Raw genomic sequence first — 19,085 nt, 5'->3', positions numbered from 1 at the left:
CCTTTGTTCGGGATCCATTGTGTGGATCTGGAAGCCCCATTTGTTCTTCTAAAATGATTGAAGCCGACATCCCCACCTAGTGGATTTAGAGGATTTAACAGGTTTCACAGAAATTGCCTACCACCCCTGGAAATCCTTAATTTTTTTTTTTCTCCTAGAGAAATAACAGGTTTAAAAAAAAAAACAAAAAACTCTACTTAAGATCTAGGATAATTGTCAACAGAACAGTTGCAAATGGTTGAAATATACCAATATGCATATCAACTAGACGACAGTGAACAAACAAAGCTCAATTTTTATTTTCAAACCATAATTAGGAAAACAGATCAAGCACAAATATGAATATATAATCATCTGTGTAGAAAGCAATATTGTAACACCACTAATTGAGATGTGTGTAGTAATTTCCATAAAATAAACATCAAGTGCAAATCTGTTCAAGTACTTTTTTCTTATTTAATCTTTTATTTGCTTAAGGCTTTTTTTCCCCCCTTTTCTTTATTGTTTGCTTTCTTTTTCCAAGACCGGGCAAAACTTTACTTTCCTATTTTTTTTTTTTTTTCATTCCTTGGAGAAGCAAACTCAATTAATTGTGTCAAACACATCTTGCGGCTCCATCTTTGATTTTCCCATCGCATTCCATCATGCACTTTTATTGCATTGATAACAAAAAGCTACTAAGAAATGTGCGTCCAAAGTAATGCATTTGGGATGCCTGTAAAGACCAGAGGGTGCCCCTGTGTCCTTTCGAAGGAAGCTCCAGTAGAAAACGAGTATTAGTTGAGTTCTGTCTCTAAAGGTGGTGGGTTAGCATCAGCAGCAGATGGGGGCTACAGCGTAAGTGGGGGGCAGCGTTTTCAGCTTCATCTAGTCTCCTAGGCATTAGAGGCACCCTATTTTTTGTCACAAAACTAATGTCTTTTAACTCCAGTAAGGAGGAAAGCAGTTCACGCGTCTCCACTGTCCCTGCACCTTCTTTATGCGTACTGCCACTTTTATCTGGTTGCATATTGCGAAATTCGCCCAAAACTTGCATAGTTCTGTTAAATCAAAGATCTGTTTCACCACAAGAAGGTCTATGTTCAGCCTCAGGGGAACGGGGGATACCCAAATCCTTAGCTGTAATAGTGGCCTCAACAGAGCTTGGATCATACAACGTATGCTTTTCCCTTTGTCCATTTTCCCAAGTTTGCTGCATTTCTTTTGTGCTGCCTTTTAAGGTCACCTGTGCAGTTCTCATTACTGTACTAGAATCCGCCTTGTTTTCATCAAGGACTTTCTTCTCTTCTTTCCCTAATATTTTCCTCATACATGGTGTTTCACTGCCACCGTCTCTGGGCAACGCATTCGAGCCATCAGTTTCTTTTTTGCCTCTATCGGTTAGATTCCAGATGGCTTGGGTCTTAGGAGAAGTACTCATTTCTTTGGGAATCTCTGTCCTATTTTGGAATGGAAGAGCATTTGCCTTCATCAGTGGTAGGTCACGGTTGGCTTGTGCCTCAGAGCAAAGGAGAAGGGAATCGTTAAGTGTCTGCTTGAGGAAGTTTTGTTCCTACGTCATTTCCCTCATCCACGATACAACTCTCTACAATCTGACGTGATATTTTCCGTTTGGTCATTAGCGTTTCCTCCTCATTTCCAAGTTGTTCGTGCCTAGGATGTTGTTCTACGTGTTTGAAGGTTTCGTTTTGATCTAAAGTGTGTTCCTTGTAGGTGTCAGTCTTGTGGCCAACTGCAAGCTGTGTTTGATTCCCCAGGGACAAAGAAAACTGATTTGGCTCAATGGTCATTGGTTTGTCCTGCTCCATGGGCTTCATGGGCTTCATGGGCTCTGCGGCCCCTTGGTCGGTAGCCCCCCTGGAACTGCTGGGTGGTAAAACATCACTGCCTCTATTTTCCCAAGTAGCTGGTAAACACCTGGGCACCTCCAATGCTAGGGAAGTTGCACCTTCCATTTGCTCAGTTGAAAACTGAGAGGCTGAATGTCCGTGTTCAGCTATGATGGGTGTGGGCCGAGGCAGCGTCGGTGCACTGCTGCCAGGAGTGAGGCCAGTCGGGTGACAGTTGCCTTCCCTGGAGCTCTGGTTGACTGCAGGTAAGCCATTAGCACAGAGCAGAGCAATGTTTTTAGTGTTTTCTTGGTAATATGAGGTCTGCTTTGGAGCACGTTTGAGAGGCACACTCTTTGAAGTGAGTTTGACGGAGTTACCCTCTGGCCATTGGGGAAAATCTGCAGAGGACACAAGGTTTGTATTGGCTTCTCTCTGAGAAGCTTTAGATAATTTACTAGGCGGTAAGGATACTTGTCTGCATTTCTTTTGGAGTCCTGGCAAGGATTTTTCTGGATGGACTTTGACTTTTCTAAAACTGTGTAGATTTGATTTTATCCTTGAATTTTGTTTTTTAATTTTCCCTTGGAGATCACGTTGATTGGTTCTCTTCTTTTTCAGAATCTGGGGATCAGTAAGCCATCTTCCTTCTTTGTCTCCCTCCTGAGGATTGCCACATTTTTTGAGATCCAAATTGGTCAGGTGGCTACTTTGATTTTCCTGCTGTTTCCAACGGGTTGATGTTCTGGATGACATCACCAAGCTATTTTTTTCTACTAAATCATGATCACAGAAGCTAACCCTCTTGGGGGAATATGTTCTCTTGATTTTTGTAGATAACCTTGGTGGCTCCAAGTTGTCCTCACTCATAAGGAATTTTTCTATTGCACTGTTAATTTGGATTTTTTCTTTCTTGGCCTTTGAGTGTTCTTGACGACTTGGCTTCTTTTCTTTCACATAATCTTGAAATTGATCACAGGGCACATATTTACAGATAAGAGAATTGTTTGGCTGAAAATAGCGAGGCCTGCTCCGATTTAACAGTCCACAAGGATCATCATATTTTGATCTATGTTTTTGTAAGATCTTTTGTACACAGCGTTCCTCAGGCTCACAAGGCTTGGATGATGAGCCTGTAATAAAATGTCTCAGGCTGTGAGGTTGTAAGCCATTGTCTTTTTTTTCTATTGGAAGCTGCCATGATTCATTTGTTAAATGCTTTTCAAGACTTTCTCTTGCCAACGCTGAAGCGGATGTTGCATATCTTCTACTAAATGTGTCACCGTTGATATCTGCTGAACAATAAATGTAGAAATTTAGTACTGAGCAGAGTTTTATTACCCAACCAAACAGATGCTTAAAAACCTTATGCAAGGTACAGAAATGAGTCCTCTGATTACGTCAGCTCTTGAGTACTTCCTAATTTTTAACCAAACCACCAAGGACTTTGCGCAGCTTAGTGTGTTTACAAAGCTACTCTTTATGGCCACATTCTAATTAGCTGTGGTGCTGACTTAAAAGTTACAGAATTAGAATAAAAAACATTCATAGTTGTACATCTTTACATTAGTTGTTGGTTAGGTTAGCTTTAGATATGAATAATACCTAAACTCTCTTCGAATGGCCATCACAACTTTTTCTGCACTAATTTCCCAGTTGGAACTAAATATTAGGAAGAATATGATACTATATTGGTTAGCGTTTAGGTTTTGAACACAGGATAACCTCAGCAACAAATAAAGAAATCTCTGTGATACTATAGGCTTCATGAAAGCAGAGACTATACCTGTTTTATTTCTCATCATTTAATATAGTATTAATTAAATATCTGTTAAACGAATGATTATTTTGGAAAATGGCCTGGTCTGTATTGCAGGAATCTCTCTCTGTGAATGTTAAATGATAAATATTAATATGATATTAATGACACTTATTAAATAACACTAATAGCAAAAATAATAGTAATTTTTTTACCATTAATTAAGCATCTACTAAGAGCCAGGCACTGTGTTAAGTGCTGTACCTTCGTTATCTCATTTAATATTTACAAGAGATCTGACCACTGGACAAGTCCTGTTGTCCTATCACTTTTACAGATGAGGAAAGCCACTTAGGGAGGTGAAATGCTTTCCCCCCATCACATGTCCACTAATGATATGGGCAGACCTTGATTTGGGTCTTTCTGACTCTAAACCCTATCCTTTTAGGCACAATGCAAATTAGGTTTAAAATTACATCTTATCAGTGTCCTTTCTCTTGTTTTCCGAAATTGTTTGTTTTATCCAGAGGAAGAAATAAGTATTTCTGTTGACAGAAAGGAGTATTTCTGAGACATAAAGGAAGAGCAAGCTCAGCTTCACACTACCATCCAACTCTAAGATTTGCCTTTAACTTTCTGGGAGACCTTGGAGAAGCTACTTACCCAATGGGTATCAAGATATAAGACTTAGATGGGAATTTTATGCGACTATAAAATTATTCTGGGGAAAGAATGTTAGCCTTTCTCAGATTCTAAGAGAGTTCTGTGACTCAAAGATAAATATTCAGAACTATTGAACTAGATTGTCTCTAAAGCCTCCCCTCCTCCTGAAATACTGGGATTCTGCATTTCCAAGTTTGAAGACATAATCAGAGTAACATTGCCTCTTAGTGACTTCTGTTCTAGAGCAGATGTGGCCTTATTGTTTTCTCCTCAAACACCTGTCCTCTCCATCTCCAGGACAAGGCCTGGCATGGAGCACAATTTCAAATCTTTCTGAAAAGTAAATATATTGATTTGACAAACAAATGTATTCTCTGTGTGAATATATGGAGACTGAGTTTTAAATCGTGAAAAGACAACATTCCCTTCAGTGTAAGAGTTTCCCACAGAAAAGTTAAGGCATTGGACAAAGGTAAACATCTGCCTGAGGTTTGGCTCCATTGGAAGGGTAAGTGCTTCTTCCTTTCTCAAATAAAGCCAGTCTGATCTGGTTTCTATGGCAGATTTTTTTATTTTCTTGGCTATTCCTCTCTTGAGTCAAATCATCAGTCCCCAGAAACTAGTAAGAACCAGAGTCTGTGGAATGCAATGGAATATATTCACATCCTGCCTTATGCCACATGTGACATAACACACAGTTTCATTCTTTTCCAATCATCCCCAAATCTATCTTAAGGGCCTTATCCCCATGGTGAGAATCTCTTGGCGTAGCACCTCCACCATCCGTATTCTAGGAGAAAGCTCTGCTTATTGTAAACCAATTTGAATAAATGACAGGAACCTCTTTACAGAGAAGCTGTCAAAGTTTTCACTGCTGAGCCTGAAAGCATCACCTCACTATTCAGGAAGGAAAAGGAAGACATTTAATTCATTGCCTCCACCTAAATATTGACATTGCCCAGGTACAGTGGGTAGATGTCACGGCCAGATTCACTTGGCTCCCAACATGGGACGATGAATTAAGTCCTGACTTTCCTTGGACTGGGAAGTTATCATCCCTGACAGCTCAGCAAGCAAAGTGTGTGTCTTGACATCATTCCTGAAATGAATCACCAGCACTAGAAGGCCCATTCTTCTAACATGTCATGCTCTGAGAAGGTTGCTTACTGCAGAATTGGCATTAGAGCTCGAAGGATGTTGGAATAGAAGCTGATACTCAGCCTCCCATAAATCTTAACAGCTTAGTGCTATTTAAAAGTCTTCTTTTCAAAAAAAAAAAAAACACCTGTTAGGTGTTGGGTCACAAAAATTCACTTTCCAACAGGCATAAGATATACTTACCCTCAGCTCCTGAGGGTAGGGGGTGAGTCCTCACGGACGCCTTACCCCAAACACACACGCACATGCACACACACACCCGGGTCTAAAGTCTTTAGATGAAGGATAGATTGGGTGCTACCCAGTGATTTTTATAGCATGCTGCTGTTGGGAAAATTAAAGGACATTACCTCTTTCAGAGGAATTTAAACAGGGCGGGATTTTCTAAAACAAGACAACTCACCTATTGTTCTTGTTACATGCTGTGGCACAGTTGGCTGTTGGACTTCCCCAGGCTCATGATTCCTTAGCTTTTTCACTCTCTCTGGATATCTTGTAAGGAAGCCTGCTTCATTAAAAGCTGCCATATTCCCAGGAGGCTCTGAACGTCCTGACTGCAGCAGTCTGCCACCAAAGCAGAAGAAAGTGCTGCCCGCCCCATGGTCTTTCCCTTTCAGGTTTCTAAATGATCCGTCAAGGGCTGTGGACTCAGAGGCCAGGGCTGCTTGATGGCTGTTTTCCTGTAAGAGTGGCATTTCCTTTCTGGACCCCACAATGGACGTGACCTTTATCTCGTTTTCCTGAGCTAAGTGGCAGTTACAGTATCCCTTAGCGTGGTAATTTCTTGCCTCATGAGCACACAGGGATTCATCGAAGGTTCTGCAACAAAGGTTTTCTGATGTGTGTTCATTTGCTTTGCCTTGTTGGAGTTTCCAGTTAAATACAACTAAACCTAGGCAAGTGAGACCAACAGCTCCTGTGACAAATAGAGAGACCATTAAAAGATAACATCAGAGGAAGAAACCTATAAATCACCAAATGTGGAAACCACAAATATCAGGGTTAATGATTTAAAGGGCATCAGAATGGGTGGGAAGTCTATCACCATGTAGAAAAGTTATCCGTCCAGACAGAGGCTATTTAATCAACATTGTTCTGTTTGTTAATTTGGACCTGCCTTTGTAGCTATGAAAAATTTTAAGAAAAATACCATCTGGAATGCCTTTGGTGGAAAAAAGGGTTTTTCTTTTTTTTCTTTTTTTTTTTTCGTAGACTGAGATTGATTCAAGACAAAATAATTCTTGCATTAAAATCATTGTCCTGCCATGAGAAACCAAATTTCCTCCTTCTTAATCCCATAATGAATAAAAATAGACTACCTTTAATACATGCCCTGAAGTTCCCATATACCATAACCTCCTCCTATTGCCATATTTTCATCATCCCTAAAGATCCACCGCCTGTCTCAGAAAAAGTCGTTGACTCCCTATTAGCGTAAGGCCCAAACTCCTGCGCCTCCAAGATTCGGTGCAGTCTGGCCCTGACCGCCCTCCTTTCCCTCATTTTTCATTTCTCATTATTTAAACGCTGTGTTTCAAACTCTTCAGTTCACTATCCTTAAGTTACTCCTACGCTTTCGTGCAGCCCCTCGTTATGCGTACGGTGCTTTCTCCAATTTCTGCTTGCTTGAAATTTATCTCTTTTGAAATTTATTTATCGTCTAAAAACTAAGGGCCTCTAAATTTCTTGATACTTTTGCTGATTTTTTTTTCCATCTTGCAAAGGTCGCTCCCTCCTATGAACTGCCACAAAATAATGACTGACACCTAAACTCGGACCGTCTGGTACCGTCCTTTCACGTTCTATGTATACACAGCTCATCCTCCAAATAAAACGACGAAGGGCAGTGTTGCTCAATCTGAGTCTAACCTGTGTTAGCATCACTGTGTCCCATCTTGACGAACAGCATCTCACCTGCCACGATGCTCAAGCCAATGTCTCTTGAGTTTTACCCCAACTCCCTCTCTGTCACAGAGATTTCCTCTTTTCTTAGTACTTGTAACAGTAGAGAATTACTGTGGTCACTTGCTCGCCTGCTTGCTCACTGTCCCCACCTGCTAGAACTAAGCACTGTGAGGAAATGGACCTTTGTGGTCTTGTTCGAAATTCTATCTCCCTCCCGTCCCCTCAGCTCTGGCACAGGCACTCCAGAAATGGTTTACTGCATGTTCTTCAACAGAAGAGATTCTGTTTATGAGCTCTAATAATGAAATGCATTCAGCAGCGGTCAAATCCTACAAATCCCCAAAATGGTGATGGGGAAGTCAGGGCATCAGGATCAACTGAATTAGGAGCCAAGTCTGCTAAGTCCAGCTCTGACCATAAATTGCTGCGTGACCTTAGGCGAGTCAGTTTCCTCACTCCAGAAACAAGGACAGTGAACGAGGAGGATGTCAGCATTTTAGACTTTTTGATGGACTGCTCCATGCCTGCTTCCCTCCTTTGCAGACTTTAATGAAAACGTGATATTATTTGAACGTGAAAGAAAAGAGAAAGTGTTCGGGCATGATTGCTGCATTTCTATGTTAGATGAAGACTAACCAAAGTGAGTAGCAGTCTCTGGTAAAAACCTTCAACCTTTGGATAGTGTAAGAGATCTCGGGGTCTTAGAACTTTTTGACAACATATATTCCTTAGTGCTGTCACGTTTTGAAATAATTTCATCTCTGCTAAAGACACAACATTTTTATAAAGTAGTAGCAAAAGTCAGATCCAACATTCAATTGCCTAGAGCTCGGGTAATTCCAAAGAAGACTTTTGGCTTTAAAATGTTAAAAACATACGAAAATAGTACAATTTTAGAAACACTCCGTATGTCTTACGTGCGGTAGGAAAACTCAGGATTCAAAGCTTTGTTGTGCCACTTTTTGTGGGTATGTTTTAACCTCTCTGAGCCTTATTTTTCCTTCCTCGGTCAAACAGGGATGATTAATACCACTCCGTAATTAAATGAGATAATATATGTAACGTATTTGACACAGAGATTTAGTAATAATAGTAAGGTTCAGTGGACCGTGATTATGGTTTATGGTTATGATTGCTGGTGCTGCTACTGTTTCGGTTCAATATTGCCCTATTTAGGTCCTCGAAGACTCAGCTGTTTTTTTTTTTTTTTTTTTTTTTTTTGGCGGCGGGGTGAAGGAAAAAGTCCAAAAAATAAAATCATTAAGAGAATACTTTGTATGACTGATGCAGTTACTAACCAAAATAATCAAGGAAAAGAACAAAGGAAAATAATGTCTCCAAAATAATAAAGGAAAGAAAGACCCACAGTTTCTTAAACACATGCATCAGCCATTGAAATGAGAGTAAGCATAATATGATTATAGGGGAAAGTTTCCTAATTGTGTCCAAACGGCAAGGAACCACTCAGTCTCCTGCTGTCGATGCCGAGCTCTGTCTGCACCACGTTACCACTCAGGTGTGGTCACTTCCTATTAGCGCAGAGAGCAAAAAGCAGCAAATGAAGCTTGTAGGCAGGCTGAACGCGCTATTAAGAAGACGGTTGAATTTTCGCTGCCATGGGCATTGTTGCTATTTTTAAAAAGTGTTCTAACCATCTTTCTGAGTTGGAAAAAACAACAACAGCAACAACCAAAAGCGAGTTTAATGATAAGCCCTCATTGGAAGTGTTACAGCTTCGTGAAATCTTTCTCTTTTCATCCATCCACCAATTCACAGAATGGGAGGCTTTAAGATGTCAGCATCTGATGACAAATAACCACTTATTAGTTTTAAATTCCCTGAATAAGATTATTTATAGTCCCTGAAATTGTGGTGATTCATCTATAGCCGAAGAAGGAAAGAAAATCAGGGGTCAAATTATCGTTCTAAGTCTTTTCCCCACCGTCTACAGGGAGAGATGATTGGCTACACTTCTACTTCAGGGGGGTAGTAGAATCATAATAGAATAAATTGTATAAAATCAGAGTTTTTCAAAGACAAATTCTTCCTAAAAACAGCATCCTTGACAATCACTCGATGAAAGACACATTATGATACTTTCACACATTATAACCTAACGTGTGTATAATCATACTTTTAACTTATCAGAATTTGTCCTCGCACAATAAGCTTCCTATTATCGACAAAACCTTCGAATCTTCCAGAATTTATACTTATCTCTACACTAATGTAAGTTGGCAGTAATTTTTTTCTGAGAATAGATATTAAAAATACCCAGAAGATACTGAAAATTAGTCTATTGTAATATTTCCAAAATGATGCCCTACAAAAACACAGATTTAACGAAATCCTCTGCGAAAAAAAAAAAACAGCTAATGGTTAAATGGATTGGAGAAATGCTCCACATTGTATCTTCCTCGTAAGGATTCATAATGCTCATTAGAAACTGAAAGGCAGAGAGAAAAATGCTGTAGTAAAGAAGCCTATTTTGCTTTGTTCAATCCAGCGTTACCCAGATCTATTTGAACCCTGCAACATGTTGTTTACACGGGCGTCTGCGTGTGTTTCCACTGGACCCACCTATTAGTTACTCCCCAGAACTAGTGTTGGAGTTCCAGGACCCCAGCACTTGGGAGGTAAAACTCCCTGCCCTACTGCTTTTGTCTTTGATGGTAAATTATTCCTTAGCATATAAAATTCCTAAAAAAAAAAAAACATAAAATTCCTGACATGGTTACACAGGTTTTTTTTTTTTTTTAAAAAAAAAAAAAAAAAACAATTTATCTTTCCGGAAGGATTTAGATTCATTTCCAGCTGAACCTGATTACTGCCGGTGGTAGTTCCATTGTTTAGACCTGACGCCACTCTCCATCTATCCTGCTTAAAAGTGTTAAATGTCAGGAGTTAAAAATCTGATGTTCAGGTCTCACTGGAAACCTGCTAGGGAATAATTTCTTATAGCACATATTCAAAATACATCAGTTCAGTCCTGGATGTCATTTGCAAGCCTCTGGTCTTCCAGCTTTGGGGCACACACCCCCCTACACACACACACACACACACACACCTCATCACCATGGTTACCCACAAGCACAAAGGAGTTCACCATGCACTGCAAGCATGACAGAAAAACACACATCCAGGTAGATCACTCAAGAAATCTCTTGTGTTTTTGGTCTTGACTAGTGATGCGAAGTGTCGCTCTACACCATTCATCCAGTGAGAGTTAACAATAACTAACGGGTAGTTAGAAATGTGCACACTACCTCAGGAAAACTAAAGACTGGAAGATTATCTTCCTCTTAGTCAGTCTAGGGAGGTGTGGGCTTCACACCTGGGTAACCCGGGATCCCTGGGGGGCTCAGCGGTTTAGCGCCTCCCTTTGGCCCAGGGCGTGATCCCAGAGTCCCGGGATCAGGTCCCATGTCGGGCTCCCTGTGTGGGGCCTGCTTCTCCCTCTGCCTGTGTCTCTGCCTCTCTCTGTGTCTCTCATGAGACAACAACAAAAAAACCCAACCTGGGTACCTGGTGGCGGGGCTCACGCACCTGACCAGTGTGCGGCACCAGCACCATAGCAGGTGGCCCGGCCTGGTGCGGCCCGCTGGTTCCTGGTGTCCCGCAGAAGGGCACACGGATGTGGGTACCCCGAGGAAGGACCCCACGTCTTTCCATCACGTTCGAATCCCTATTTCTAGTGTTATGATGAAGGTCCCGGTTCTCCGTGGCGAACGGAGGCTTGGTAAAACGTAGGCGGCCTCCTGCATTCCGGGCAAGGAAACTGGAGTCTAGGGCCGCCTGCGGGGCTCGGCGCTTGAGCGTCTGCCTGCGGCCCAGGGCGTGATGCTGGGGTTCCGGGATCAAGTCCCACCTCAGGCTCCCTGCCCCCCTCCGTGTCCCTTATGAATAAATAAATAAAATCTTAAAAAAAAAAAAAGAAGAAAACTGGGGTCTAAGTAGCAAGGTAACAGAATCAGGAGTAGTGGTCACAGCCAGATAGAGGCCGGGGATTCGCCCCCCCCCCCCCCGCCCCACGGCCCCCCTGCACCAGGAAGCCCCTAGCCCACTGCCGGGCCAGCCCGCCCGCCCGCTCACACCACGGCCTGACCCCAGCCCGGGCGCTCCCCCAGCCACCTGCCGGCCCCAGGCTGCATCACTGAATGTCCCGCATCGGAGGGGGCGGCCGCGCCGGGGCCCAGCGTACCTGCCAAGCCCAGGAGTGTCAGCAGGGCCACGTCCTGCCCTGCGACGCGGGGACTCGTGTCCCGCAGCAGCACGGTGAGGTTGGGAAGTGCAGGGTGGCACCTGGCCTGGGCCGGGGACCCAAGCGCGGCAGCCAAGGCAGTGGCTGGGGCCAGGGACCCGAGTGCGGTGGCCGGGGTGGTGGCCTGGGCTGGGGACCCGAGCGTGGCAGCCGGGGTGGTGACCAGGGCGGTGGCTGGGCTGGTGGCTGGGGCAGTGGCCAGGGTGGTGGCCAGGGCAGTGGCCTGGGCCAGGGACCTGAGTGGGGTGGCCAGGGCTGTGGCTGGGGTGGTGGCCAGGGTGGTGGCCGGGGTGGTGGGTGGGGCGGTGGCCAGGGTGGTAGCTGGGGTGGTGGCTGGGGTGGTGGCCTGGGTCGGGGACCCACGTACAGCAGCTGGGGCACTGACCAGGGCAGTGGCCTGGGCTGGGGACCCAAGCATGGTGGCCGGGGCAGTGGCCAGGATGGTGACCTGGGCTGGGGTGGTGGCTGGGGTGGTGGCCTGGGCCAGGGACCTGAGCATGGTGGCCGGGGCGGTGGCCGGGATGGTGACCTGGGCTGGGGTGGTGGCTGGGGCGGTGGCCTGGGCCAGGGACCTGAGTGCGGTGGCCGGGGTGGTGGCCTGGGCTGGGGACCCGAGCGTGGCGGCTGGGGCAGTGGCTGGGGAGGTGGCCGGGGCAGTGGCTTGGGCTGGGGACCCGAGCGTGGCAGCCGGGGTGGTGACCAGGGCAGTGGCTGGGCTGGTGGCTGGGGCAGTGGCCAGGGTGGTGGCCAGGGCAGTGGCCTGGGCCAGGGACCTGAGTGGGGTGGCCAGGGCTGTGGCTGGGGTGATGGCCAGGGTGGTGGCCGGGGTGGTGGGTGGGGCGGTGGCCAGGGTGGTAGCTGGGGTGGTGGCTGGGGTGGTGGCCTGGGCTGGGGACCCAAGTACAGCAGCTGGGGCGCTGACCGGGGCAGTGGCCTGGGCTGGGGACCCAAGCATGGTGGCTGGGGCAGTGGCCGGGATGGTGACCTGGGCTGGGGTGGTGGCTGGGGTGGTGGCCTGGGCCAGGGACCTGAGCAGGGTGGCCGGGGCGGTGGCCAGGGCAGTGGCCGGGATGGTGACCTGGGCTGGGGTGGTGGCCGGGGTGGTGACCTGGGCCAGGGCGGTGGCCGGGGCGGTGGTGCAGGGCGTCCTCCCGGTGGCCTCGGGGCAGGTTCGGGCCAGAGAGGCCGCTCGGTGTCCCCCGGGGAGGACGGGTCGCCGTCAGTGCCGCTCAAGCCCGGTGCTCGCAGGGCCGCTGTGGGGAAGAAAGGCACAGGCTGGAGTGGAGGTAAGGGACGCCGGGGCGGTGGGGGGGGCGAGGGGCCCGGGCACCTGCGGAGAGCAGAAAGCTCGGCGGCCACGATGCCCGGCGCCGGGGTTCAGGGAGGCCGGCTCTTTATCAGAATGATGGATTTCTGTGTTCTCTGTTTCCATGACATGTTTATTTGAGAAACATAAACCCATCTGCTCCCTTCCATGTCACAGTGAATCCACGGCTGGGAACGATCGCTGCTGAGGTCTCCTCGCAGGTGGCTTCCCAGGCCTCCCGACCCCCGAGCCCTCTGGGCCAGGACTGACCCCCAGTCACCCCCACACCCCCCCCCGGGCCTGTGTGTGAGCCTCCCGGCCAGGCTGCCACCAGCCACGTCCAGGTACCCCGTGCGTCAGTCACCGCTTCCCTCACCTAGAGGCACAGGTGGGGGCAGTGAGAACGAGGCCCCGTTTCTGCCTTTTGGCTCCAGGCTAAAAGCTGGCGCCTTGGTAGGGACCTACATCCTCCCCAGCCGACCCGGATCTGTCCGCGGGGCTCGCTCTGCAGTCGGGCCACCTTGGCCTCCCCTCTAGTCTCTGCTCCCTCCAGCGAAGTCCAGCCCGCGGTGACAGGTGGCAGTCAGGGCGTCCCGCGGTTACATCCCTTCCCGTAATCACCTCAGAGCTATCACCGCTCTGTCATTAGAAATCAAAGCGTTTTAACTCAATAAAGATGTATTATAATCAGGAGTTATTGTGACACATCTTTATCATGCTAAACTTGCTTTGACGGCAAGTGACAGTGTCATGAGGATGGAAGAGTCCACTGTCCCTGGGAGGTCTGCGGCTGATATTAGAGCAATCAGCTGGGGGGGGAGGGGGGCGCTAAGCAAATCTCAGTCCCCTTAGGAAAGTCAGACTACACCGCTCAAGCAAAGAGATTTTTAAAAATGTAAAAACAAAGGATTTTCACGGTGCCTTCTTTGGGAAGGATTGCCCCCTGCCCCCCCTGCCCCCCCCGACGGCTCGGGCAAGCTTAAGTCATGGTGGGGGCTTCCTGCATAGCATTTATCTCTGATTACTCGAATTCTGTTCATTCAGGCCGGCTGAGCATTGTGTTTCCCTCAATGCTGTCTTATTGATACGGGCTGAGGGGGTGGTGACTCTAGGGGTCCCCCAGTTCTCCAGGGACTTGCCGGCCCCCAGGGAGCTATCGATGCCGCCCATCGCTTCTCGTCTAGGACGGGACAGATGGTCGCTCGCGAGTCATCCATGGGCTTCTCTGTGTCTCTGGATTCACTTCGCAAATGCGGCCTCGTGGAGGGGAGAGGGAGTAGAGGCCCAGCCGCGTGGGTGAGCGGGATTGTGTCTTAGAGACGTCGCTACCTCTGATCAGGAAAAGTAAGAAGGTGGTGAGGTCAGGAAATCTAGTTGAGCGAGCCAGGAGGTTAGCGTTTAGGTGTTTTCGGTACCAGTTGGAAACCGGGTACGACCAGCGAGCCTCGAAACTGTCTCTCTCCTGGCGGGGATGACGATCACTCCCATCTCTTAATTTTCATAAAGTCATAGGATTTTAGAAATGAAGGAAATCCCCTTCTTTCACTCCCTCTTAACTCCGACTTGTTTCTGAAAATTTTCCACTGGCAGAGCTTATAGCTTGTTTATCTCTCCTTGGATATCGGGATGTAAATCACATTCTCCTCAAATTTGTTAATAAGGTGTCTTATTAAATTGTTGACTTAAGCAAGCAATATGTAATGAATACAGGCAGTGGATCTTGTTAGCATTTCTACAGCTCATTTACCACCAATAAAAAAAGACTAGACTTTCAAAATTAGATGCACTTTGATAATCATCTGTTTTGCTGGTACATCACTTAATCTTACTAATGCTGAACAATTGCAGTTCAGGTTTCTGATTCATTGACATTTTTTTTTTTTCCAGCAAGTGGTAGGATTCAAAACTGCACAGAAGTATGAATAAGAATTATAATGAAAGTGATTTGCTTTTTTTTTCTTTTATTAAAAAGAAACTTGTTTTTATTTTTATAAAATAAAACTGATTTTTATTTAAAAAAAATTGTGTAGCTGCATAAAACGGTAGTGATCTTTTGTACTAGCAAAATATCTCAGTTGCCTCTGAAGGTCCTGACGTAGTTTTGGTTGAGACCACCACGACCAGGAGAATAAAACAACGGTGTCCGCATCGAGTCGCCGGGAAAGGCTTGCTCTCAGTTTACCTCTATCAGGCTGAGCCCAGAAAGCACTCAGCACGACGAAAGCCATGGCAACGAGTTTGCCGGATACACTTAACACTGCTTTTTTAGAGTTGTTGGTTTTATTACCTACTGTAGAGGTTAGCTGGTGACAGAGGGTTACATCTCTGGTGCACACCACCCATGTGGCAGGACAAGCTGAAGCCAACCGCAGCACGAGGGCAGAGAGCAGGAGCCATCCACCTGAAAGGAGAGGGCAAGGCACATCGTGATGTTGGCATTTATTATCCACGATTTCAGTAGATTCGGCTCATGAGGCATTTGGGTGATGCCTGCTACTTAATGAGCACCTTGGGTTCTCACACGATGCCAGACAAACAGCTAGAGTTCTTAATTTCTGTATAATTTAATCCAAACTTCCAAAGCACTTGACCATAGATTTAGACAGTGCGCGCATATCCGGCGCACACCCATTAGAATAGTTTATTTAAAAATCAAATTACTTTGTAAAATACTGTACAGCTTGCTGAACTTCTGCACATACGTTATCTTATTTAATTCTTTTAATTCTTGCCACTTATTTTGAGCCTGAAAGACTGAAGTTCGGAGTGGTTAATAAACCATCTAAAGTCACGTAACTATTTGGTATTTAACCTCCCATCTTTTAACTCTCTGTCCGGTGCTCTTTCTAGTACGCAGAAGTTAATCTCAGGCGCTGAGTTTTACATAAGTACAAGGGAATTATTCTTTACAGATTTAGATGCCATACCTAGGGAGGGAGTTGGAAGGAGCGCTCCGATCATAAGGTCTACCTAGCTCTGAATTCAGCTCTGCTGTTTACTGACTATCGTATCTTAGGTGAATTATTTAGTAGGTGAATTATTTCTTCCCTCTTTTTGCCTTTTCATGTTTAAAATGGAAGTAATAAGAGACGCCTGCGTTATAGAGTATATTATAAAAATTAAGTGGAATGCTCTAAGTGTTTAATAAATGTTAAATTTTACCGTTATTTTTATGATTTTTCAGCCCTCCAATGAAATACTAACATCATTTGGATAGAAGATTCCAAAAAAGCCCACTTATTTATAATGTATTTATTCCCTGATTGATTTTAGGGAGTCAGAATTCTTGAAGCACATTATAATAAAAATGTTCTACCTATACAATAACAGTTTGAGAACTAAATAAAATGTAAATAAAACAGGGCAGCCCGGGTGGCTCCGTGGTTTAGCGCCTGCCTTCGGCCCAGGGCCTGATCCTGGAGACGGGGGATCGAGTCCCATGTGGGGCTCCCTGCATGGAGCCTGCTTCTCCCTCCTCCTGTGCTTCTGCCTCTCTCTCTCTCTTTCTGTGTGTCTCTCATGAATAAATAAATAAAATCTTTTAAAAAATGTAAATAAAACAAAAACCCATTAATTCTATCATCTGTTCAACAGTATGTACTGACTGCCTGCTATAGGCCGAAACACGGCTAACGGCACTCACGATAGTGTAGTGACACTGATAAATCCCTGTCCTCATGGGCAACGAATAAATAAATATGGAAATATGTAGTAAGTCATCCGGTAATAAGTGCTACAGAATAAATAAAGCAAGAAAAAGAGCAGATAGCACGAGCTTGGGGGTTCTAAATAGGATGAACAAGGAAAATCTCTATGATAAACTAGCGCTTGAACAAAGACCCAGAGAAGCTAAAGCACTGGCCAGTCCAGGTGGAGAGCATGGCAGGTGCAAAAGTCCCTCAGAGCATGATGTGCTTGGTCTGAGGAGGTCAGCGTGACCACGGACACCATAGGAAGGGAGAGTCAGGCAATAGCAAGGGCAGGCTATGCGTGCCTTCCAAATGAACGGAAAGGTTTTGCTTTTCATACAAATCAGGTGAGCACAATTGGAGGCTTTTGTGAGTGGCATGACTCCATCCGTAGTATATCTTAAAATGATTATTTTGGGGGCTGCTGGGGGGCTCAGTCGGTTAAGTGTCTGTCTTTGGCTCAGGTCATGATAACAGTGTTCTGGGATTGAGCCCTGCATCAGGCTCCCAACCCCACCTTCACCCTCACCCCACTCCTGTGTTCTCTCTCTCTGTCAAATAAATAAATAAAATCATAAATAAATAAATAAATAAATAAATAAATAAATAAATAAAATGCTTATTTTGGCTACCATGTTGGTTATTATAATTTTGTAGTATAGTTTGAAATCGGAGAGCATGATGACTCCAGCTTTGTCCTTTTTCAAGATTGCTTTGGCTATTTGAAGTATCTTGTGATTTCACACACATTTTAGGATTGTTTTTTCTATTTTTGTGGAAATGTGCCTTTGGGATTTTGGTAGGGATTGCGCTGAGTCTGTGGATTGCTTTAGGTAGTATGGACATTTTAATAATATTAATTCTTCCAATCCATGAGCATGGAAAATCTTCCCATTTATTTGTGTATTTTTCAATTTCTTTCATCAACATCTTACAGTTTTCAGTGCACAGATCTTTCACCTGCTGAGTGAAATTTATTCCTAGGTATTTTATTCTTTTTGAAGTAATTATAAATAGTATTTTTTTCTTAATTTCTCTTTCTGATAGTCCACTATTAATCTATAAAAATGTAACAGATTCTCATATATTTGGTTTTATATTGTGCAACCTCGCTAGATTTGCTTATCAGTTCTAACAGTTTTTGGTGGAGTCTCGAGGGTTTTCTGTGTATAATATCATGCCATCTCCAAAGAGTGACAGTTTTACTTCTTCCTTTCTAATTTGGATGCTTTTTATTTCTTTTTCTTGCCTAATTACTCTAGCAAGGACTTCTAATAAATACTATGTTGAATAAAACTGGCAAGAGTGGGCATTCTTGTCTTATTCCTGAACTTAGAGGGAAAACGTTGAGCTTTTCACCAGAGTATATATGTTAGCGGTAGGTTGGCTACCATATTGGGAATACTTTTGATAGGCAAAGAATAGAAGCAGCAAAATGAGTTAAAAGGCAATTATAATAATATAAGAAAGAGATAATGGTGGTTTAAACAAAAAATTGAGCTAGATTATGGATAATTTTTTTATCGTGATGCAATTTAGTTTTTTTCACGATGCAATTTAATATAACAGATTTGAGCTCAAACAAGCTATCCCTTGCAATGAGACCTGCTAGGTATATAGGAGTAAATAAGCCATTGCTTACTCTCAAAGCACTTTCCAGTAGTGGCAAAACTATGTAAATACCTAGTTCTAACACAAGGAAGAATGAAGTAAATCTAAACAAAGGTGCAACAAAATTATTTTGTGGAATCACTTAAAACACTTCAAGAAGCATGTATCTTGTGAGTTGGGACTTGAAGAGGAAGGAGGATTTCTAGAGGCAGAGAGTAAGAGTTAGTTAATTCCAGTCTGAGAAAACAGTAAGAACAATGCCCCGCATCAGGCAAAAGATCTTATCTCAGTTCACTTCTTTAAACCTCTCTGTTCCCTGCATACGTGGTCCAGAGATCAGCCAGAGATTTAAACAGCGTTTATATGCAGATTCTGAGACTCCTTTCCTCAGACCCTTTTCTTCCAGGATCTCCCCTCATTTTCTAGTGCCTGTGAATGATAAGCAGGATTCTAGGATGGCCCCAAGATCCCAGTCCCCTGGTATCCTTGCCAAGAAGGACCCTCTCCCCTTGAATATGGGCAGAACCTACAAATATGATTAAATATTGCTCCAATAATTACGTTTCCTCACATGGCAAAAGGAAAATTATCAGGATAGGCCTGATCCAACCAGATGAGCTCTTTAACAGCAGAGACTATTTCTCCAGTTGGTCACAGAGGAAGAAGAGAAACATGTCCTTGCTGGCTAGGAAGAAAGCAAATGGCCATGCTGTGAACTACTTAGAGGAACCATGTGGCAAGAAACTGTGGGTGTTCTCCAGAAGCTGAGAGTCATCCCTAAACAACTATTGGCAAGAAAACAGGGACCTGAGTCATACAACCACAAGGAAATGAATTCTTCCAATAACTGGTGGGCTTGGAAGAGAACTTGAGCCTCAGATGAGAAGCGCAGTGTGAGCTGACA

At 44.7% G+C, this 19,085-nt stretch overlaps 1 protein-coding gene across 6 annotated transcripts in view; it reads left to right on the top strand.

Moving 5' to 3' along the window:
* The window catches only part of TNNI3K (TNNI3 interacting kinase), a 283,998-nt gene that overhangs the window by 205,591 nt on the left and 59,322 nt on the right, over positions 1 to 19,085 (top strand). The window contains exon 22 of one of the 6 annotated variants that reach the window (XM_072754870.1): positions 2,451 to 3,148. The exons of the other annotated variants lie outside the window; for them this stretch is intronic. Within the exon in view, the coding sequence (XP_072610971.1) occupies positions 2,451 to 2,570 (120 nt within the window). The 3' untranslated portion in view covers positions 2,571 to 3,148. Of the gene's footprint in view, positions 1 to 2,450; positions 3,149 to 19,085 lie in introns of those variants that run through there. 6 annotated transcript variants of the gene reach the window in all.

Source organism: Vulpes vulpes, chromosome 3 (genome assembly GCF_048418805.1).
Source record: "Vulpes vulpes isolate BD-2025 chromosome 3, VulVul3, whole genome shotgun sequence".
NCBI classification, from domain to species: domain Eukaryota; kingdom Metazoa; phylum Chordata; class Mammalia; order Carnivora; family Canidae; genus Vulpes; species Vulpes vulpes.
This window is presented reverse-complemented; position numbering and strand designations above follow the sequence as displayed.